Below are 24,595 nucleotides of genomic sequence, written 5' to 3'. Positions count from 1 at the left end.
CAATGCAGATTAACTACCTCAGCTGTCTCCCATCTCAGGCTTCATAAAGTCCCAGGTCGCTTTAATCACCACTCCACATCACCTGCGCCATACTTGTACAGTTCAGGCAGAGTCATTGAGAGGAGATGCAGCGTACATTTAGCTGTGGAACAGGGCAGCAACCTTCAGCTTGCACACAGCCAGGAGGCCTGAAAAGGCCTCATTCACTCTGTGGCTGAGCTGTAACTGGCCAGCCATTCCCCAGCTGAGCTACCATCATTATTCCACGCAGTATTCAACACTTCCGCAGGCTGGTATTGGAGCAATTAATGGTGGAGTATGGATGATGTATTACAGCCTTACATTATTCTAACATTTATTTGCTTAGCGAGCGTCCTTACACGGGGAAAATGGTTAAGTAGTATGCTTCAGGGGGAAGAGCAGTGTCCCCTGTGTGATTTAAATCTGACACTGTCCAGCCGCAGGTCGAGCTGGTGATTATCTTTCTGAGGATTTATAGATCATGCACAGTATTATATGTAAGATGTACAGCATAGATGATAGACTCTACTGTACTATGTATATATATTATTGAGTCTGTAATGACAACATTCACTATTATATATTACTGAGTAGATATGGAAAAAATAGTTTTATGCATTATTGATAGTGTACAGATGGGCCTTTATATGACCAGGAGGGTCAGGTGAGGACAAGTGCTCATTTACAGTGACGACCTGAGAATATACAGAATATGAAGTATTTGAGGTGTCTGACTTTGCACGGATGCTGCACTGTATTATATGTTACTGTCATTGTATTGATGATGATGCATTATTACACGTTTCTGACACCGCCTGGATAATGCGCTGTGTTTCAGGGTGGAGTGAAGGTGCTCATTACGGGCCCGTGGCAGGAGGCCAGCAGCAATTACAGCTGCCTGTTTGACCAGATCACCGTGCCGGCCTCCCTCATCCAGCCCGGGGTGCTGCGCTGCTACTGCCCGGGTAAGCCCCGCGCCCCTGCACCCAGCACCCTGCATTCTCTCCCCCTCCTTTACTCTGTTCCCCTCTCCATCAGAGATTTTACCCTTCTAACCATTATCCTGCTCGGCTTAACTTCTAGTCGGTCTCCAGCATGCTCTCACGATTGCCAGTTATCTCTCTCTCTTAGATGAATATTCTTTCTTAAAGTGATTGCAGAGACAAGCAACCAAACATGTAAAGGACCGAACTGCAGTTTTCCTCTCTAACAATTCTGTTATAGCAAACAAATATTGCTATATGCTGAGTTAGGCTAGAGGGTGTCCCATAGCGAACATTTTGAACCTCCCACCTTCCCACTTCTCTGTACTTTTTGCCGACTCAAGTGACCCACTCCGTGATATCAGAAAATGTTTACACTGGGGAGGCTTCTGGTGCAGGAGGTAGGGGAGAGTGGCTAGAAGGAGACACAGCCTCCAGACTCGGTCAAGGCTGCAATGGAGCCTGTCCCAGCATGCATGGAACACAAGGCTCAGCTCCCTGAAAAGGTCACCAGCCTGTCACAGCATTTCTGCTTTTGAATAATGGTGATATGGGAAGTGTTGGTTTCTATTCGGAAATCTAATTCTCTGGTTTTTCTCTCTCTCTGTCTCTCTCTCTTTCCCTCTCTCTCTCTTTGTTTCCTCGCTCTCTTTCTCTTTCCTCTCTTCCTTGCTCTATCTCTCCTGTCTCTGCAGCCCATGACACAGGACTGGTGACCCTACAGGTTGCCGTCAGCAATCAAATCATCTCCAACTCAGTGGTGTTTGAGTACAAGGCCCGCGCCCTGCCCGCCCTTCCTTCCTCCCAGCACGACTGGCTCTCCCTGGACGGTAGGTCCCTCCCTGGCTCCCTGTACTGCTGGTCTTAAGTGCTCTTCCATTACCATCACTTGCAGTGTTGTTGTGTATTCCGTGCACTATGGGAACTGAGGTACCTATAGGGGCGGTTTTGACACGTGTGGCTTTTATCAGCTTCAGAACAGGTTGTAGGATCTCTGGGATCTTCTGGCTGAGTCTGAATGGGTAAGGGGCTGTGGCAGGGGGCCAGGCCAGTATCAGGTTGCTGATCATGGCCAGTGCTTCTCCAAAGGGTGCCTACAGCCCACTCAGGCAATACGTCAGACCCATCTACCGCGCGCTCCATGCGCTCATCCTCCCCCGAGTGTGACAGGATGCTCATTGCCACGCTGGAATTGGATGCTGGCCCGAGAGGCGCTCTTTTGTCACCTGCTGGTCCGAGTCCAAAGCTCGTTGGAGCTGTCCGCTCCAGAGAGAAGTCAGAGCCAGGTCACTCCCCACACCAGGGAAAGGGCTGCATTCAATTGTTATTGACCGATTTCGGCAGTGCAACCAAGCGCCCGGTGCATCGCTGGCTGGAAAATGACTCTGCTTCAGCAAGGCAATTTGATACGGTTATGCTGTAGAGTGCGAGTGACTGCATGTGACTCATTAGTTTGAGAAATGAAATTTTGCCACAGCAGTTGCCAGAGGTGTGCATTTATTTTGTGTCAAGTGTGTAAACGTTGCCCCCGCATCATTCAAGGCTTTGTTTGCTCAAAGATCCATTTGATGATCTTTAGTGAGGTGGGAAAAGATCGACTGAACACAGACTTCACACACACAGTATTAGAGGTTAGATCAATAGTCTACATTTACATTTACTCTGTAATCCAGAGCGACTTGCAATGTAAAGTACATTAGTGAACATGAAAAGGCCATGCAAGCAGTGGTGCAAATCCAGAAAGCAGCAGTAGCACATTAGAGTAAAAATGACAGTGCACAGCAGTGATCATATATAGATCATAGTAGTGGCATACTAAAGATGCCTAAGTGCTATACAATTCAGAAAAAAATCAGTACCCTAAGAACAAAAATATGATATATCTGTTGCTTGAAGCATATATACCGCAGAGGCCCACATATATATTCATTGCACATACACGAAAACCTTATTTGGTAAATGCAATAAGATAACAGTTCAAAGATGTTACGGATGCTGAATTTCCTGGCCAGTCATTAAAAGCCCAAAGGCCAACCTCAGCATGAGATAGGCATTGACACTGACCATGTGGCCTGTGGCAAGGCCCCCAATTCAATTAGTAAAGATCCGCTCTAAGTACAATCTCCATTATTGTCTCAGCCACTGGGTTGAAAGCCACAGTATGGAAACATAAAGATCCTTCTGCAGCAAGAGTGGCCAGGCAAGCACAGAGCAAAAAGTGGTTCCCATTACAAGGTCAACTGTCTCCAGGTGACATGTTCGCCTTTGCGAACAGTGGCCAATCTGTATGAAATATCTACCACGGGTGGTAGTGTGGAGTTACGAGAACTTGACTTTGAACAGAGAGTTCAGGGTGGGATGGTGGTCGAGTTGGAGGGGGTTCAGACTGCAGGAGTGGCACTACTGCTATATCCACAAGCGAGATAAATAGCACAGGTTGCTCCTGGCAAACCAATGGTATTATCATTGTACAACATATATATGTCATGATGCCCCAGTTGCATGAAAGTTGTGAAGTGTTATTTTCCTTCATTACTAGGAGCTGGCATGCATCTCATTGTGTTCAATGAACCAGATACTATCCCTTTACTTGTGTGCAATTGCAGTAAACTCTTTACTTACAGTAGTGTAATAGATATAGAAAGACTATTATTAACCAACCAGTAAATGATAATCATACAACTACATGATCATTTATTTTATTAACATTGCTGCGTTGAGTTGTTATACGCTGTAAATGATGCCAGGGAGGCTGCAGTCTTTATCAGTTCATAATTTAAAATGTGTGCCCAAAAGTTTTAGAGAGCAGGTTTCAGACCACACGACATCTTTTACTAACACCCCATTGTTCTCCTATTTTTGCTTGCAATGCTCTTTAAAGTGATGCCAAAGGCTGACTGTTGGACTCTATGTAACATTTACTGCACTGGTGTTTAGCGTGTGGCTCGCTAGACCTCCCCAGGCAGGCTGTGTGTTTAGCCCTGATCAAACAATTCACAGCGCCCTGGGGGATTCGCATATGCTGAAAGCACACACAGCGCATGACGCCAAAACCCTATTACTACAGGTACAGCATATGAGCCCCAGGCACTTTCCCATACTGTTTAAGCACTCGGTTAGACAGTGTTGTAGACAGCAGGGACACAGGTAGACTGGGGTGTACAGTGAAGTAGGGCTTAGAACGTTGGACCTGCATCCAGAATTTGTCATTTTGAACCCCCAAATTCAGGGCGGGGCGCTGCTGGTGTACCGTTGGCGAATATGCTCGGTCTGAATGATCTCATTAAATAAAGCTTGCAGCTGTGTAAGGGCGTCGGCTAAGCAAATTAATAATGTAAAGGAAGAAGCTCCACCTCCTAGTGTTGTAAATGATGCCAGGGGAAAAATACACATGTGGTGTGTACAAACTGGACCTCTGGCACTTAATGACACAAAAGTGTAAGAGTCAGACCAGCTGTGCAATATGCATGGAAGAACTTATGTGTGCATAAGTGATATTATGTGTGTAGTGCCACAATAAACCAGCTGCACAACACTATCTATGCAAGACTCACTCATGTATTCTCATTAACTTAACTTTGAGCCTGTTTCTCATCAGTCACCATAGCCAGGGTGTCGGACAGTAACATGATTCAGTGTTTTTGTGATACTGGGTTTATATGTGGATTTAAGTATGGGTTTATGTGGGTTTATATGTGGATTGAAGTATGACTGTACTGTGAGAAACTGCCATTTTTTTACCCTTCCCTGAACATAACCATCTCTGACTGAGGAGATCTTTGTCATTGTGACAGTGGGGTGGGGGAGTGGTGGCTGTTTAAGACAGTACTTGCCAGAAAAGACAGGGGGAGCTCTTGACAGCTGCTGGAAATGAACTGGAGGCTGCTCACTCTGCGGGAGGAAGGCTTGTTAAGCTGAATTCTAGTAGAGCATTAGCGTACGCTAATGGTATGGTCTTAGCATACGCTTCAGGTTGCCTTTAAAAGCCTTTATTCCCATTTTGTTTAACCTGGAAGGAGTTCCCCATAGGGACATTAAGATGACTGGTGGTGGGAAGGTTTAGTGTCATTGATCCAAGAGGCTGTTATAGGAAGGATTTAGAATATGCCGGAATCTAGTCGTGAATTGTTCAGTCAGTGGCTTCCGATGCAGAGTTTGTTTGCCTCTTGAGTTTTTTATGGTATCCATTAAGAAAGTCAAGTCAATCTGTTCTTTATACAGCCCACAGTCCCTTAAACAGAGGACTCAGTTTAGAGCTGAGGGTTCGAGTTTTTACACCCAGAAAGATGGCTGCAGCCACAGAAATAGAATGTCCAAAAAGGATTAAACTAATTAAGAGCAGTATTAGAATGTATGGAAGCTTGTGTAATAAGCAGGTTATATAGGACAAAAACTTTGCTCAAATGTATTAGTTCTTTATCTGTTTTGTAAGATATATCAGGTGGATATTTCCCTTAAGTACATTCCATGTCATTATCAGTATTTATTTGGATAATAGCAACCCTTATACAAGGCAAGTCACAAATTTGATTTTACATATTGATTGCCTTACTACAGCAATCTGGGCTTTGCACACAGTGCCTTGCACACAGGCACAGTGGCAGTGCCCAACCCTAAATTTGAACATAGGACCATCTAGTAACTGATCCATTTCCTTGACACCCACAATAAACTTCTGCCCTGCAGACACCATTTTGGACTTGGTTGTTTTTGACCAAACTAGTCATTGTGTGTCTAATTCTATGTGAATAAATTAAGTCATCCTTCCTGTGTAGAGCAGGCAACATTTCTAGACACTGTCAGGGGACATTGTACAATGCAGACTACTAGATTACCTGGGAGAAATACTGGGGCATTTTAAATCATGGACATTTTGGCAGCAGGGCTTACTTGTACAACATGAAAGATGGAAAATGCCTTTTAATCTCCAGATCTGATCTGCGCTATTTTAAGGCAAGTTATGATCTAGTTTATATAAACAGTGTATGTAGATGTTTATGCTGGTTCATCAGAGGGGATAAAGGCCAGTGTGGTTTTATATGTTCGGAGTTGACAGGATTACATATCTGATGTGGAGGACCGATGGGGACTGGCAAATCCCTGCTCTCTGTAGCCCATGCTGCTCCCGCCAGTTGCATCTGGTTTTGTGTCGGCATTACACTTCCCAAGTCGTGCTCCTCAAGTGTGACAAGTCCGGCTGGTGGGTACCAGTTGGCCAGTTTTATAGGTCATTTTGCTCAGGGTGTCGAGGCAGGCAGGTGCTTTTGCAGTTTATTTTGGGAATCACTTGCTCCTGGCACTCTCTTTCTCGACAGGGTAAGAATGTCTTCAGTTGTTGTGGTTTTCTGAATTGTGTTTATTTACTGAATTGTTATGAATTCTGAATCGATGTAGATTGTCTTTAGGATATATGGCCTTGCATTGCACTTGCCTTTTTGGGACTGGATTCGAGGGGGTCTCCTTAGAGTTTCAGTGAGTATGGAACAAAGTGTATACAGCGGGATAACAGCGTTGCTTTTTAATATGAACAGCCATGACAGTGTCAGATTCAGTGCTTGGGCCAGGCCTTTTTTTTCTGATGCCAGACTGTTAAAAGACATTCAGAGTTTACTGCATAGTGTAGCAAAAGACTCCATCTTGTTGACTATTCTGACAAGTCAGTCTGTGTTTCCATTACTTAGGCAGTGAGCTTAGACCAGAATCTTCAGGAGCAAAATTACAAAATCCATAGAACCTATTTTACACAACACCGAATGGCATCTACAGTATTGAAACAATGCTCATATAAAGTATGAAACTAAGTCTAGGGGCAGTGTGATGCTGTATGTGTGTGCTGACCTGACCATACGTGTAGGTCGACAGTGGCCGTTCTTCCTGCGCTAGTCAGCTGACCTGGGTTAAACAAAGACAAGCAGTCCCTGCCCAGAACAAGGACAGGGGTGTAAATCACTGACTGCAGGCCTGTTTACCACCCCCTCAATGAGAATGAGGAGAATGAGAGAGATCTGGGGATATGAGGATCCCTATATATAAGGGTTTTTAATTTAAATTTTTTTCACATTTCAGATGTCTGTTTTTTAATGTTTTATTATTTAGTGTTGCATATAAGTAGACAGAGAAATAACAGACCCCAAAAATGCAGGAATAATCAGACAAAGATCGATCTGTTTGGAATGAACAAGACTTTCAGAATGAAGGGGTTCATCAAACAACACAAATATGACAGCCACTGAACATTGCAGCAGTAACCTATACATGGGAAATAAATATGTAAATAGTGCAAGTATTAAGAGCAGCCCAGAGGAGAGGCAGACCAGCTGGTGTTCAGGTGTTTGTTGGTGACTGTGGCAGCAGGGGAACCATGTGTGCCTGCGGGTACATGCGTGTCTGTATGTGCAGACACACACACACGCCTGTGTGTGTGAGAGTGTGTGTGCGTTTGATGCCGCGTGTGTACGTGGAGAGCGGGGGTTGGGTCTGCTGCTGCAGTGCACGTTGACAGGATAAACTAGGGCACCGCTAGGAGCGCGGGAAAGGGACAGCTGCATTGCAGAGGGCCCTTGAGGGAAAAGGCGTGAGTAATTGTCGGCGGGGCGGCTCAAAGCAGAGCAGCGCGGGGGCCGGCCCCATTCACTGCGCTGCCTCGCCAGCCCATTCACAGACTGAACGTGGGAGGGGCCACTGCACCCTCTCTCATCTGCCATTCGCCTCTGTGGAGCCACTCCCTGATCATTAGCTTCACAGATTAACCCTTCCTATCCTGGTACCCCCTTTCCATGTCTCTGCACGGTGCGATGTTGGACATGAATCGCGAGGCAGTGATGTTTTGTCAGCTTCGACTCCTCCAGTGAAGTAGGACATGCTGTGTTAGATGTGTACGATGCCTTGTATCTGATCTTTGTCTGTCTAGAATATATCTGAGGCAGACTTTGAAAGGACCCTCAGATAGCCCAGAACATGAAATGCATTTTTGGTTTGATGCACCACATACAGGGTAGCCATCTTAATATTGTCTCATTAAGATTGGTTATATTAAGTGGAGTGTGATTATAAAGGGGTAACAATATTACGTAAAGGAAATATTGGAAAAAAGAAGAGTATTTTATCAGGCCTATACATGGGTTTTACACTATCATAACCTATTAATAACATTTCCTACATACGTTATTGCCCTATGGTACTGCTGTTGCAGTACTAAATGGTGAATTTCCTGTTATATCCGATTTCATCTGTGCTAAGTGCAATTAAAAACACTTTCCCTGTGGTTCATTTTCAAATACTTTTTTCCTGCAAACTTCAAGCTCATGTCAAGCTCCAGTCAGACATCCTGTAAAAGCTAAGCATTCTGCACCATCATGCCGTTCCACATATAGCCGAGGTCTATTTCACTGTCAATAATGTAACGCTTCAGCGTGCCAGAATGGGTTTTAATGGCACTGCCAGAGCTACTCATATACTGTATGTTCCTTAGACAGGAAGGCTTACATCATCCATTGAGGCACAACACCATTTCTGCATTACTCGTGGTAGGTTAAAGATAGATGTCTAAAAGAGACATATCTTTTTCAATGGCTCACTCATCATTCTGATGGTCAGTCCTGCAGAGGACTGTCCTATAAGTTTTGCTGAAGTGGAGAACTTCATGTAAATATATCAGGTTTTGGGAGTTTCTTCATCCTTCCCCAGGTATGGGAGAATTTTTTGGGATGTAGGGTGGCTGGCCAGTCCTCGCGTTTAGGGCCATGTCCACCAACCCCCACTGTCCCCTCAATGCCTTTCAATGGATCCTGCAGAATGCAGCACCTGGTGCGTTCAGCTGAGGGGAAATGAGCTGTGTGGGCAACTAATTCTGCCCTGCACCTGCAGTATGGGTGAGGACAGCCCCTGCAGTGGGCTGGAGGGGAAGCGCAATGTAAACAGATACCAAATCCATTCTCAGAGCATTCTGGTGAGACCTTGGAACAACCTGGGGCGGGGGGGGGGGGGGGCGGTCAAGGTTTGACTGTTCTCTGTACGGCATAAGTTGAGTAAACAAGGCACTTATGGTATGGTCTTGTTTCTCGGTGGCATTTGAAGTGGTGGACTGCATTTTTGAAGTAGTGGGCTTCATTTTTCTTGAATTGCCATAGGTATGCTTGACATGGAAGGTATTCCAGCAGGCTGCTCCTCACTTTACCATTAAATGACCGCTGTTTATGCAGGTGGGACACAGGTGTGCACAGCCCCCAGACCATTGTTAGTGAGGGCGTTAAAACATTAGCTTGACAGCTAACGTGATATGGAAAATTAAGGACGGAAAATGATCATCCTACTGCTTGTCTATCTCACAGGTGTTTTGCTTCCGTATTGACTTCTGCTGCCATCATTAGATAGTGGTGAAATGACACATAATTACTGTGTAATTGGGCAACAACATGTTTACTTGAAATGTCTTTAAATCTAGTCATCTAAAGGAATCTCAACAGAACCACTTCAGCTTGGAGTGTTTTTGTGTTAGTGGAGTATAATATCTGAAAGTGTGCTGAGAGTCACCATTTATGGCCCAGGCTGAGGTATGCCTGCTGATGGCATAATGTACCAAAATCCCAGCCATGCTGAGGTGAAAATGAATGCAATAGCATTACCTGCTAACAGAGCAGTTGCACACTTCATGTGTGTTTTGGGATGTGCTTTGTGACGGGCAGAACTATGGACCTGCCAATTCCTAAGAAACAGAAGAGAAAGGAAATCATGCTACAGGGTAATGAAGAGGGAGAATGAATTCTTTTTACTCTTGGCAGGAGGGGGCTAGCGAAAGCAACCAAAACACAATGATCAGCACTGGTGACACACTCCTTTGTTTATCTCTTCAGTTTTTAGCACAGACAGAGGCAACACAGCTACACAGCCTGCTGTCTCCGCCCCGAGCTCCCTTGTAAGTAGGCCAGCGTCATTAGAGACAGCAAGTTGAGCTTAGGCTTTGAGAGCTCATTCAGCAGAACAAAAAGGTAATGGAAATCCAACTGGAACCTGCACTAAGAGAGAGCCAGGATAGAAAGGGGCTATAGCGGGAGTCAGTGGAGACAGCTTTTTGCTGTCTCTTATGCCTTCCAGTGATTGTCATGACTTACTTGGCAATCTGCATATGGCCTCGTGGTTTTCATTTTTCAAACTACGGGGTCGTGGGGTCAATTCCCAGTGGAAACTCCAAAACTTCCACATCTACAAAATAATAGGAGGAGCAGAGCAGAAGAGGAGGAGCTTTGTGGACAGAAGTTGACCCGAAATATCTACAGAAGGAATTAAAACCATACAGCCATGAGTAATGCCATTAATAGCCTGAAATTGCAGTTCTCCAAAATCATTCTCCTGGGAAATGCTACAGTTATTCATAAACAGTTATCATTATCATGATTTAAAATAACTTGAGGATGGTTAAAATCACACAGCTGGACTCTGCCATTAATTGCCTGACATAACAATTCTCTGAAATGATTCTGTTGGGAAATGTCACATTCATTCATAGGCAGTTATGATCATGATTTAGGATAACTTGAATTCATTTTGAGCTCATCCTCAGGGTTGCCTTTGCGCTTTTTTCCTCAAACTTCTTGAACTGTTGGAAACACATTTTGGCTGTCATTGTCTAGCACTGGCCAGTGTACTGTGCCCCTGTGTCTTTTAATGTTAAAGGAGTGAAAGCTTTGTACTTCGGGATGGTCTTGGGATCTTTCATCTGTCCTGTGTAATTTGCCACAAAGAGGCACTCCATGAAAAACAGTTTGCTGAATGTTTTGACACAGTGTGTTCTGACATTTCAGGGCCACAGACCCCAGGAGGATGTTGACTCACTGAGCCAGTTTGGAGGCAGCATTGTAAAATAAAATGGACAATGCTGTGTAATCTTGGATTTATAAACTCAGCAGCAGAGGCCCTCGATCGGCTGCGGGTCAGATCTTTCAAGGCGCACTGTATTGTGGAATGCTGTCAAATCTTTCTCAGGCCTTCAAGGTCTTTAAGTTTTGTCAAAGACAACAGAAATAAAAACAAATGGAGACATGATTCTTGTCAGGCCCTGCTTGGCTGCCAGGGTCGAGTGATTCATGTTAAGCCAAGATATGAGCCAACATATTCCAGGCACTGGATCCCCAGATAGTCATTCTGGGTAAAAGCTGGGAATAAAGAAAAGTAAAGGAAAGGAAAGGAAAGGAAAGGAAAGGAAAGGAAAGGGAAAAAAAGAAATTAGGAAATCTGTGTTGTACCAACTTTACAGCGATTGTCTTGTCAAGGAAGAAGGTTGGGGCTGGAGGGATGTGCAGAGACATGGAGCCCTTGCTGTTGCTTGTTTTTATGTGGCGGGACTTTGACCCTGATGCATTGCGATAGACTGACCAGACCCCTCTGCCTCCTTTCCACCTCCCCAGTGACATTTATCAAAATGCCCTGCTTAGCTCTGAGGCCAGATTGCACTTGGGAGAGAAACGTAGCATCGCTTTTCATGTATCCTTAGTCGTGTGGACCCCCTCGGGTGAAGCGGTGGATTCATGCGCTGTCGTGCAAGAAGTGAAGGACACTGCCACATTTCACCATTTGAGTTCTGTCGACATGTATTTGTGTCCATCTATAAGGATGCCGACTTGCTTTACTCAATTATTGCTCAGGTTGTTGTTCAGGTAGATAGTACCTGATGGTGCTGTTTCTGTGAGTGATGTTTACAACAATATATTAGTTTCTTCCAACAGCATGTGTATGTATATATGGATAGCTATAGATGATTACATTGTTCAGCCAAGGTTTTTTATGGTTGATTGACCTTTGCAAGGTTACAGCTTAAAGCAGAAAAAAATGTTTTAAAAACAAATGACTTGCATTTCTTGGGACCCACCATCAGTTTTATTTTATGGGATCCACCATCCCCTGCTGCATTTTCCCTGGGAAGTCTGGAGGCTGTGAGACAGACCTCTCTCTCATGGTTAAGTTGTCGACTGACTCATGTACATTAAACGTAATAACTGAGTAAATAGTTTATTTAAAAAACACACACACTATTCCTAGAAGTGGAGTTTGCAGTGTAAAATCGTGACTGAGCATGCAGAGTTATGAATGGAGTTGGATATGGTTCCTTACCAAAATAAAATCCCCTCGAATACCCATTAACAAAGAGCAACTGAAATACACTCCAAGCACACCACTTAAAATCACCTCAAGAACCGGTGAATTTTGTGAAACTTGCGTAATAGCTAACGTTAATATGGTTAACGTAATAGCAAAGGTTAATATTTTGTGTCGCAAGATCATGCGAGAAAACAGGGAAACAATATGACAATGACACATACAGCATAAAAACGTAAAAGCCGTAGATAATTGCTAAAATTGTAAACGTCAATTGTTCTTTGTTCGAACGGACGACCAGAAATAGACGACGACGTCTTTGTTTCGACAAGATACCGCCGCAGTGTTGCACGAAGTCCTATTTTTACAAAATGGGTCTTTTATTCTGACATGTCCGCAGTTCGATTATCGAGCTCTATTTTCGTCTGTGTTCCTCTCTCACTTCAGCCAGCCCGAAGAGTGTGCTGTGATGTGCTAAATGGCACAGCTGCCTGCCTTGATTTGTCATAATGCAGAGAGAGAGAGAGCGCGGGGGGAGAGACTGTTTCTCTGCAGCATTGCAGGTACGGAGCCACGAGCAGGACAAAAGGAGGCAGGGGTAATAGAGTTGCAGCCCAGCCCAACAGCCTACGTTAGTGGAATCCACAGTGGCAGTCGGACAGACCCATAGAACAGGCTTCTGTATTAATCGGATAAATAGACCAGGAGGAGACGGGGGTGGTGTGTGTACGAGAAGCCACTCCCAAGATTTCGGCGGTACCCCAGTCATCATACTGAATAAACGAGACGGAGGCAGGCTTTGAGCGGCGCTAGGAAAGACAAAACAGGGATACCGATTCACCAGAGCAGTGGGCGTGTTTAGTGAACCTAGACTTATAAAATTAAATGAGGATGGACAAGGCAGGAATTTGTCTACGGACAGAAAAAAGTCGCTTTCTTTCCCCGTAAGAGTGGCATAGCTGGAGCTAGCTCGCTAGGCGATAGAGAATAGGTTTCGTCTGTACTTACTTCAGCGAAAAACGTCTCTAAATCCCTTTTCAGGTGATCCATCAGGCATTGAGTGGCTTCCCTTAAAAAAAAAGAAAAGGAACATTTAGCTAGTTTGTCACGAATATCTTAGCAAGGCGCCGTTTTCGGCGCCACTGTTCGGTGGTCATTTGAATGGGTGGCTATAAAAACGCGTCTGCCAGGCGCCCTCGCGCCACAAAGAGCGTAACGGCTGCTGTAGAAAACTAGGGCGTCTGTTTACCTGCGGCACGTGCACACCAACGTCTACTCGGGCTTTTTTTTTAAACTGCAGGCTTCGAAGGGGGCAGAGTGGTGGCGCGGAAGGGGGAGGAGAGAGGGATGGGAAAGAGGGGGCGAAAGGGAGCGAGAGTAGTGGGGGGGGGGGGGGGGGGGGTTATGTCTCTCCCTCCCTCTCTTCCTTCTCGCTCTTCCACTTTGTTCTATTGTTGTTGAGTACGTTCGTAAGCCGCTTCTTCACACAAAAAGGAAGATTTATTTTGTGTCGAACACAAAAAGCGGGAAAGAGCGCGTGCATGAGTGACAGAGGCGGCCGTCGGGGTTTCGGTCAGTATGCCGAGGAATGACGTCTGTTTTACCTAAAGACAAGGGAGACAGTTTGCGAAGTCTGGGACTCTGTCAATGGATAATGAAATAGAAGGTTAGATTTGTGTTCAGCTTGTTGTCTGGTGGTGGTCTTGTGTAAGTTTACTGTGGTGATGGGAATGAAAGTAAAGTTAAAACAGCACTACCTCAGCTTTCCTCTGTTACGGTTGATACGTCAAGTGCAAGCGTTATTTTTTTGAGCAGCTAAGTGGTTTTGCTCATTGCTGTACTTTCAGGTACACTTTGGGTGTACATGTTTTATTGTTATTATGTCTATGCTCTTGACAGTATGACTGCCGTCTAGGTTGTAGTGATGCCGGTATCCATACTTCCAGTCTACCGCCAAATGTTTTATTGTTCTTTAATAGTTTCTCACTGTTAAGGGTCTGCGATTTACGATGACAAGTGTCATTGCTGTACATTTTATTAGAATGAAGTGTCATACTACGTGTCATCTAGGTAACGCGTCGAGTGTTGCACATTGGGTCTGCATTTTCTGCCTTGAATGAAATAAGGTGTACTTTTCCACGCCGGTTTAAAACTCAACTCCGTTCTGCGGCGCGGAATAAAGTGATGCATGCAGATACTTGGCTGTAGTTTAGAGCCAAGAGACACGCTTGCCTTTCGGTCGAAGCTCAAGTTCACCGAAAGGCTTTACTCTTTTCTGACATATAAATCAGAATGTTACAGTGACTAGCGAGGAGTGATTTGTTTCATTCTCGGCATGGGCTAATGTATTGGAATCAATTTTGTAGTTCTACTTGAAGATACAGTGTAAAACGTCACGTGCAACCCGTTAATCCAAGACTGTTAGAATTTTCACATGGTTTTACACAAGGAAACGTAGGCAAAGGCAACCCCACTGTTGCTAATGTCATGCTCGTAACATGCGTGGATTGTACCAGTAGCCTTAGATGCATTTCTCTGTATGTTAAGTTGTAGCTCTAAGGAGTACCTCGCTTGCAAGGGAATAGCTTTTTGATGGGATGGTAGTTGGGGACCTGCTGTTTTGCATAAAATATATTCTCGTGACCTACATAAATGTTTAGTTTTAACTTCCTGCTGCGGTATTGCCCCAGGTCATTAGCTTGGAAATGCTGTGGAGCAGGATTTCATAAATCACAGACAAGTATTTTCTGCACTGACTTGACCGTCTTTCTCATTGCACTTCGTAGATTGGCTCAGCTAATTCTAGCGCACGTTGTCGACACCTGAAGTTTTCTGTCTTTTCACTGTGGACAGTGCTTTGCAGCTGTTACAGTAGAACGTGGAAACGTCTCCAATGCCTTAGTAATACTTCTCCTATGTATAAAAAATATTTCTTTAAATGGTGCACAGGTGAAATGATTTGGATAACGGATCTTTTGTGGCAGAAGTCAAATATAGGTGTTTCTGCAGGTGTTATATTTCAACAATAGCCGCTAACAGTAATTCAGATCAGATTTGGTTTCAGAACCATAGGTCATGAACAGCGACCTGGTGAGGCCTTAGGTCCCAGAGAGATAGAGATCCACAGAATGGGTCTAAAGTGTCACAGAATGACAGATGCCAAAAATGTGGCAAGTCGCAGAAGTGCTGCTGTTTTAACTCCTTTTGCGTTCCAGTCAACATACAGTATACTTGTTTAGTCTGAAAGGCTGTGAACATACTGAGTTATGCAATACGAAATGTGGGAGCTGTCCAAATCAGATGTTTCACACAAACTTGTTGATTATCTGCTTACTGTGAGCTACTGATTTCCCAGCACATTAAACACCCTATCACATATTCTCTTGGATATCCGGATGAAGCCCCACTCTTGTGTGAAACTAGGTTTACTCTGCCCACTCACTGGTATCCCACAATGCAGCAGTAAGGCATTGTGATTATTGGTCAGAAGTGTTCCAGTTTCATACACAGTCATGGAAAGAGATGATGTGGAATTTGACTATATTTTCTTTAGTTGGTCTTACCTGTCAATCATTCAATGAAACTGGAATTGGTTTTGTGCCCATTTATGCAACAGACGGGCAGTAAGTGTTATGTAGTAACTACTAAAAACAAAGTTGCGGGTCAGATGTGTGAGTGAAGATTGACAGAGCGAGGCGGTTCTGTTGCACTAATGGCAACTGATTGCCAATCTGCATGCTGCAGATTGTCCAAGAGCTGGACTTAAAGTGATTCATCAGGTATGCAAGGTTTCAGGGGTAATGTAATATAAAGCTTTGCATTTTATTTTTGTCTGTCAAGATAGATTGAAGCAAATGAAGGTAAAATTCAGTGAAGAGGAAATGCTTATTTATGAGTGAGGCACCTTGAGGTCAGAGTCTCCAAAATGAAAACCCATGGGGGTGAAAGGAAATAGTGCCTCAGAGAAAATTGCTCATTTGGCTTTTACCTGTATGTTTACTTTCTGATTCTGAAGGCAGGTTATGTAGAGCTATGAGGGAAAAAATGAATGTTGTATTATAAAGAGGTAGATGTGATGTTAGCTTTGAACGTGCAAAGATGTCAACATTTTTACTGGATTACCCATATGTAAAGTGTCCACATATCCCTATGTGTGAAAGTGACAGCCACACACACACGTTCTGGCTTGTTAGCCATCTCTTAGACCCTACCTAGTTACTACCTGAGCTGTCGTTCTTCACCATCCTAGCACAGCCATCCTCTACAAAAGTGGAACAGTGGATCAGTTGATTTGTCACCTGTGTATGAAAGAAAATATTGGACAACTGTACTTTACAAAACTATGTAAAACTGGTTAGAAATACCCCGAGAGACAGAGAAAACTGGTCAAATTTCAACCTCGCACAAAATACAGTTGGCATCAAATAAAAAGTATCTGTTTAAAGTGAACGAAAACTAACAAAAGTAACATTCACGAAACCAGTGTCTAAGAGTTCGTTTGACCAGTGATGCCGTGAAGCCTGGCAGATTCAGCCTGAGTGTACTTCAGTGTTAATGAAGGATTACAAGAGCTCATTCCCAGCCAAGCGGCTTCACTCTTAACTAGTTGACTACAGTATGTGCGCATTTCACAGATGATACAGTTTTGTTGCTGCAGCTGAACTGATTCACTGCGCTTGGTTTCTCACCCCCTGCTGTGGTGTTGGGAGGGTGGTGCCATGGTTGTTAAAAAAATTCGCTGATTGATTGTGGGTCAAAGACAGATGGACTGGTATCCCACAAGCCCCTGCTCCAGAACACCTCTGACTGATGACTTCCTGGGGTGTTAATCTGCCGGTTCAGCGCAGCCCGCGCCTCTCCCCGCTCTCCTCATTTTTCATCATTACAAAACAACTAACTGGGTCAATTTAATCAGCTTGTTGCAAAAGTGCACAAGGCCCCTCCTATGGAATTATGAGATTTCCTGTTGAATCCCCCAGAATTGCATTAAAGGCTTCATCTGGAGTACCAGGGTGGGGCTTACAAAGCTTGCTGGGATTATAGGGACATTTGTGTAAATTAATGTTTGAGTTCACTCCAGAACGTACCGGAACACAGTATTATGACAGCTTTTTTTCACTCAGTCGTATTTCCATAAATCACTGTGAAATTATACAGTGAAACACAGCAACCATGGTGTCTGTGTGAATTTAGGGCTGACATATAAACCACCACTGTCCACTTGATCCCAGCTTGGCAGGCTTTATGGTGCCTGGCCTACATATTTGTCTGTCTGTAAAGATCAACATTTATACATATCAGCATCCATTACTTGGCATGTTGCACACTGAAATGGTAGAGGGACAATCCGTTGCGACCAGCATTCATCCCAGTTCTGATTCAGTGGGCTGGACAGGTCCAATTGAGGTTTTTTAACTTATATGTATTTGACCTGCAAGAAGATGCTATGTGTCCTGTCTCCAGTGTCCAGGGTCATTCCTTTAGACCAGACTGAGGAGGTTCATTCTGCACTACATTAGGATGTGCTGGAATGGGTGGGTTTGTTCAGCCACCAGCTGCGGGAGCAACCGCACAGTATGCAAACCGTTCCGACTGAGGAATGGATCTGATTGGTGTGAACCATTCCTCATGAGCAGAACTAAATCATGGATGTGATGATATTGACACATTCACTCTGACACAGCTGGGATTTGAAAAGGCCTGAAAAAATGCAAAAATTGTTGCAGTCTGTCACAATAGTCTGCTCTGTGTGTCTGAAAGTCTTGCTTCCGGGGACATCTTTTCGAAAAAGGTGGACAGGGCCTCATTAGCAGCCTGTCTCTGGGCTGTAATCAAGTAACACCCAGGCCTCAGTAACAGATACCGTGGCTGCGTGCCAAGGCTCGGCTTATTCAAAGGCTATGAGATGCATTCACAGCGCAGTAAGACACCTCGGCAGACCCCTGGGCCTAAATACAAATGTGAGGTAGACAGACAAAGTTTCAGAGGAGCTCCACCTTCCCGTTAGGGACAACATTGACAACAAAATAAATAGATTAGCCAGGCCCTTCTCAACTGGTCAGTCGGCATCCTTACCCAACATGTCCACAGTCACGTTCATTCCACAAGACAAGCTCCCGCGTCAGAGCTCCGGCAGCCGGTGACGGCGGTGTTATTTGTGGCGACACTGATGAGTGACTCGCCGAGCAACAGACCCGGCCACAAGGACGTGGCAGGGTCGTGACGGGCCGGCACCTGTGTTCCTGCAGGGGCGGGATGCGGGGCAGTGGGCAGATGCTCTTCCCAGCTGTGAGAGCTCGAACCGCAGCCAAGCGGCAGCCCCGCTAATACTGGCCCTTGTCAATCCCCATATACGCCCGGGCTGTGGCAGGCCCCATTCTGCCACAATCAGGGTGTCAGTCACTCCGCTGTCTTCTTACACAGTGACGTCTGTCTGATTACATGGACACCCCCCGCACACACACACCTCCCCCCAGCCCCATTTCCATTCTAGTGCTGCATAGTCATGCTGATGCCCTCTGTGCTGGGATCAAAACTGATCCTGGCTCAGTTATCTCAGAGTAGTCTCCTCCCCTGCTCACTTTGACGGCTTTTATGAAGTAAGCCTTGCCCCGAAAGGCTTGCCTTTCAAACACCTAATGTGATGTCAGTATTGGACGGTTGCTGGCAGAATATGGATCCCTCTGTCTGGAACTCAATGTTGAAAGGGAATGGCTGGTACATATTTATACGTATGAAGCAACAGGGAGCACAGGGACATGTCCTTAACGACAGAGGTCGGATGGAGGAGGGAGGTTGGCCCAGCCTCATTATGTTTTGCTGAGTTTCGCATTCCTCTGGCTTCTTTTACCCCCTGTATATGAATGACACACATCCGCCGCAGAGCTGACTAAAGGGGGGGGGGGGCGGGGCAAATCTTTACTGTTGGCACACCACTGTAAACTCAACGAAAGGCTCTTCCAAGACAGCGTCCAGGATCTGCTTAAGGACAACAGCAGCTGTCCAGGCTGTCACAAACACGCAGTGCCAGAGCGAGGGGACAGGTACAGGACAAAAGTGCCAGGTGAGAAGTGACAGGGTTTTGTGTTATTTATTTATTTATTTATATTGGTAATTTCAAAACAAAGTAGTGTGATTCCTGTGTGGTCCAGGGTCAGCCAAGGCGGACAGTCTGTGTTCTCCTCATAGGGGTTTTTGGGGTGTCTGGTAGCTCCCCACCTCCTCTTACCCACACTGATCCGGAAGGCTGAGAGTCAACAGAGTGCCTGGACCCGCTGGTAACATTTTCCACGTGCACCGTCAGAGCTTGTTTTAGAGTCGGCAGCCAGTCTCGCCTACATGCCGACTGCTAGTAGTCTAGATAGACACTATCCCTCAAGCACTGGCTCTGGATCAGTTCCAGCTACCCTCAGATCATGTGGCAGGGAGTTAGGATCAGGATTAGAATAAGATGATCCTGGATCAGATGTTGGGAGCAGAAAGTACCCAGAGCCCCTGCTTTTTTTTGCCATCAATGAATCTCCACCAAAATAAGCTAGAAACTCAACCAGGTCGCGTAGGCTGTCCCAGACTGCAGACTGATGCAACACTCGGATAAAATGAGTAACCGATGCAGACCCTGCAAACCGATCCAGCCCAAGGGGGGGCGTTTGTGGTAGAGAGGCCAGGCCAGCGCCTCCTGTCTAGCAGGTGGCCGTGCGGTCAGGGTGACCTGGACCGCAGGCAGAGTGTCAGGTGACCGCGGCGGTTTCAGAATTGTCGGCACCAAATTCGGTATCTGGAGCCGGGTGTCGCTAGGGATTGTGAACCGGAAAGCCCCTCTTTTTGCGGGGAGCTTGAGCGCTGCTGTCTGAACGTAACCAACGGAGATTACAGTTGGTTTGAAGCGTCGCTCTGACGCCACATCCTGCAATCCACACCTCACCGCCGCTTGCCCTTTTCCGGGACTGCGCTCTGACCGGAGGCTGTGGACGAAGACTTAAAAAGCAGTCGAGGGGATTTGCGCTTGGTCGGATTTGTGTGTTTTTGCAGACATTCTCTTCTACTTATCTGCATATTGACTTTTCTGTCAAGCTTTCATAAGTACTTCGCGTGGCTGGCTGTGACTGTGTCGGCTGTCGCGTTTGCTTGTTACATACTGTCGAGGGACTAGCGGGAGGGGGGAGGGCGGCAGTGTCGTCACAGTGTTGTTGTAGTTGCTGTTTGGTCGTGTGCTCCCCTCTCCCTCCCCCCTCTTCCTCCACCCCCCCCAGCACCCCCCCCCCCACTACACCCCCCCCCCCCCCGCAGCGTACGTGCGCCGCATTCAGAGCAGGCCGAGCGAGAGGCAGCAGGTGGAGATGACATCATCTGCACTGCAGCACACTGCAGCACTGTCTGAACAAAGACATGTCAGAGCCGCTGAAGCTGACTGCTACCCCGCCTGCCGCCCGTCTCTCCCCAAGCTCTCCCGCGCGCGCGCGCCTGACTGCGTGCACCTAGAAGGGACACGGTGTCGTGACCCGCCAGCACCCCCCCCCCCAACACCCCCCACCCACCGGCTCAACAGCTTTTCACCTCAGTGAGAGTCCGTCCTCAGAGCCGACACGGGGAAGACGGATCATATCGCTTAAGAGTAATGAAATCTGTCACCCGGCGATTCTTTTGTCTGTCAGATGAGTCTTGGGTGAGTCTACGGAACAATGTCGCGGCGGGCTTCGTGAGGACAGCGGTGGCTTCGCTGGCAGCGTGAGAGATGGACGTGCCACCGGGGCTTGATGTCCCCAAAGCTCTTCTCTTCCCATTGGCTTGCAGTGTAGAAGAGGCTGCTGAAGAGCTGTGTGTCTTCCATCACTGAAATTACATAGTGCTCCCCTCCCCATAGCACGATTTCATTCTTACAAGGGCTTGATTTTGTAAAGGGGTGCATATTGATGTTTGTTGCATGATTTTGATCAGTATAAGCAATGAACTGTGTGATCCCTGGCTCTTAAGACTTCAGTGTACATTGTATGTAGAATGCACATGACTGATGGCTGTTAATCATAGGTGTTAAGTCTGTTGTTCATTTGGAGGATATTGTCAGACTCACCCAAGCCCCCATGTCAGTTTCTTGTATATTTATCTATAGAGGCATTCTGTGGCACATCTCAACAAAGAAGCATGTCACACAGACCATATACTGTAAATCTGTAATGCTGTGTAATATTTCTGCTCTCGTACTCGGCGTGCTCTCTGGTGTGCTGGTGTCTCAATGGAAGGCTTTTTGGTTGGCCACATATACATTGCTGAAGTTTAGAAGGACGGGTGACCCCTTCGCAGACGACCTTGTGCTCTTCCACCAAACGCAGCGCCCCAAGCCCGTGTTTGTCGGCAGAGGGAGCGCGCCTGAGAGGGAGAGGGTGTTGCGACAGGGAGGACAGGCGGCGTGCATGATTGATGTGAACGGGGAGCGTAGTAAAAAGCGCTCACGTGGAGGAGAGGAGCGTGATTGCGGACGGCTGAGCATCGCGGCCGTCTCGGTCGCCTCTCCCTCTCTCATTTTTCCCCCCTGCGCTCTTTGTCTCTCTGTCTCTCTCTCACGCCTTTACGTCGGCCGCTTCCCGGGCGCCAGCGAGCTGGCATTCCCACGAGCCTCACGCTCACACACACACATGCAGGCACGCACACACACACACACACACATGCTCCTGTCGCTTGGTTACCACTCGGCAGCAGGTTGCCACAGAAACGGCCTTGCAGCACCTCATGGAGGAGTTCCGACGCAGGCAGGCCACTCTGCCGCAATACCCCCGGTCTCCCCGTCCTGCCCCGCTCAGCTGCTCTGCGTCTGACAAATACGGGAAGGCGCCGCAGATATATCAGTCAGCGCCGCTTTCGTATGTGTAATTATGCGCACAGCAGGACTGCGGGGCCTCCGTGCCGTTTGCTGCACAGTCCTGCCCCGGCTGCCTTCAGCAGATCAATAACGGCAGCCCAGAGAGGGCACCAGCGTGCCTCTCCCTGTCTGCTGTGACCTCAGGCAACCCCTCCAGCCTCTGCAGCTGTATCTTCAGAGCGAGCGCGCGCTGACCAGAGCAGCGAACAAAGACTGCGCGGAGCCGCCCCATGAATACTGCATGCCGCTCATTGAATACAGCCTTTATCATTCTGGCCGACACGCGGGGCCTTTCTTGTAGCAGCGTCTGGTGTGCTAGGTTCCAGAATCCAATGCTGCATGTGGGTAGAAACACACAGGTAACCTGGCACGACCCGGCATCAGACGGTGGTCAGCTGATTGGCCGGTTGGGGTTAGAGGGCCGGGGCGGCGGCACACCCCGCGAATAAGCGGTGGAAAGGGCGGGGCAGGGTATCAGTGTTTCGCTTTTATAGCAGGGATCCTAAGTGCGTGTGCATGTGTGTGTGTGTGTCCCCTCCCTGCGTCACAGATAACCAGTTCAGAATGTCCATCCTGGAGCGGCTGGAGCAGATGGAGCGCAGGATGGCGGAGATGGCCGGCCACCACCAGCAGGGCAGCGGAGGAGGAGGAGGAGCTGGTGGAGCAGGAGGAGGAGGAGGGGGCGGAGCAGGAGGAGGAGGGGGCGGGGCTGCAGGAGGAGGCGGGGGAGGAGGAAATGGAGGCAACACCACCCAGTCACAGGTAACATTGCACAGCTCCCTTTGAGTTGCTATACAGAAGCCATACATGGGGGAGACCTCTGTCAGGGTTTTTTAATGCCACTGACTGTACCATAAGCAGGGGCTGATTTTGAATATAAAAATAAAAATGATTAAACGCACCACATCCTAAGAATGGTGGTCAAGGTTTGTTTTTTATCTACTTATTAATTTTTTTCCAGCAGTCCTTACGACGGTTCTCACTCACTCACTGTGTGAGCGCCTCCCCTAAAGAAGTAACCATTAGCTGCATATCAGAGGACTGGATTTATCTGCACCAACAAGGGTGTTGTGGAGAAGCGAGCTTAACGTTAGTGTCGTACAATTTTCCAATTTGAGGGTGATAGAAGGAGAAAAAGCACAGAGAGAATAAAAAAGAAGACTTCAATATTAAACAATTTCACATTGGCCTCTCTAGATATATTTATTTTTTATGGACTGGAATTCATTTTTTTACTCTGTCGGAGTGGTCATTGTAAAATTGATGTTTATTGACATTTGAATGGATGGAGCAAATCCTAGCAGGACTAATTACAAGGTGGAATGGGACTGTTTAAATATATGCTGAGGATTGATTCTTCGACAACTTTACCCAGTGGAAAAGGTTTAGGTGAACATACCGTGTATTAAATCAACCAGCCCTGAGCCACCAACAGCCATCTCCTTGTTTTGTGCACAAGAAGTTAAACTGCGCATTGTTTTGCTGGGTTTAGTTTTCATGTATGTTCCCTCTTCTCCAGGAAAATTTAAAATAAATTTCAAAAATCAGTAAATGTCATGTTGTTTCTAAAGTGATGTACTGATAATTTTCAGGGTTGTAGTCTGAGCACCTTTAAAGTGATACATGGTGTATAATTTTTATTAGGGCTAATCATTTAGTCATTGCAGATATGTTCGCCATGTCATCATATAACTTGTGAAACATCAAAGTGCTACATGGTTAATGGTATAATCTATAAAAATGTGTTCACTATACCATCATATGACGTGAATCAGCACAAATAACACCATACAATCATATGATGTGAAAAACCATGAAACATAAATAATTCTCACTGCCACGGGGCGATGGAGGGACTAACATCATGTGACCTGCCTGACGGCACGCACTGTCTCTCCCTTCCTCTCCCTCTGCCCCAGTTTGCGGCCGGGCAGGGCCAGGCCGGCAGCTCTTTCGAGAGCCGCGTGGTGGTGGTGTGCGAGAAGATGATGAACCGCGCCTGCTGGGCCAAGTCCAAGCACCTCATCCACTCCAAGACCTTCCGCGGCATGACGCTGCTCCACCTGGCCGCCGCGCAGGGCTACGCCACCCTCATCCAGACCCTCATCAAGTGGCGGTAAGCGGGCGGAGTCCTTTTACCATAAACACAAACATAGAGTACATTACAGTGTATGTACCGAGGATATAACCACACTGTATACAGACACCAGTTACACTGGGCACAGAACACTAGGTATTACAGTGCTATACAGACACACACTGGGAGCGCAGCAGTATTCTTCCTGCGAGCACTAGGTAAGGACATATGAGAGCACTGTATGCGCCAATATCAATCATGCAGCATTACCCTGCACACACAAGTGCTGGGATCATAGGAGCACTCAGCATATACAAATACTAAGAACGTAGCTGTCTGCCTTACAGTCATGCACCATAAATATAGTTATCCTCTATGCACACAAATACCATGAATATTGCAGCGCTCTACACACAAATCCTATGAATGTCGCAGTGCATTAGGAGCACAAACACCATCATTGTAGCAGTGCACAAGACACATAAAGTTCAGGAATATATCAGTGCAATAGGAACACAAACACCATCATTGTAGCAGTGCTCTAGACGGATAAACATCAGGAATATA

General features: G+C 46.4%; 1 protein-coding gene across 11 annotated transcripts in view; it reads left to right on the top strand.

Moving 5' to 3' along the window:
• The window catches only part of LOC118779983 (calmodulin-binding transcription activator 1-like), a 317,969-nt gene that overhangs the window by 281,627 nt on the left and 11,747 nt on the right, over positions 1-24,595 (top strand). For 8 of the 11 annotated variants that reach the window (XM_036532364.1, XM_036532360.1, XM_036532357.1 and 5 more), the window contains 4 exons: positions 860-986; positions 1,700-1,834; positions 22,502-22,713; positions 23,871-24,067. In XM_036532364.1, the coding sequence (XP_036388257.1) occupies positions 860-986; positions 1,700-1,834; positions 22,502-22,713; positions 23,871-24,067 (671 nt within the window). Of the gene's footprint in view, positions 1-859; positions 987-1,699; positions 1,835-13,542; positions 13,762-19,059; positions 19,159-22,501; positions 22,714-23,870; positions 24,068-24,595 lie in introns of those variants that run through there. The other 3 variants (XM_036532361.1, XM_036532362.1, XM_036532363.1) reach the window with 3 other exon arrangements.

Source organism: Megalops cyprinoides, chromosome 6 (assembly GCF_013368585.1).
Source record: "Megalops cyprinoides isolate fMegCyp1 chromosome 6, fMegCyp1.pri, whole genome shotgun sequence".
NCBI classification, from domain to species: Eukaryota; Metazoa; Chordata; class Actinopteri; order Elopiformes; family Megalopidae; genus Megalops; species Megalops cyprinoides.
The sequence above is the reverse complement of the archived record's forward strand: the minus strand, read 5'-3'. Positions and strand labels throughout refer to the sequence as shown.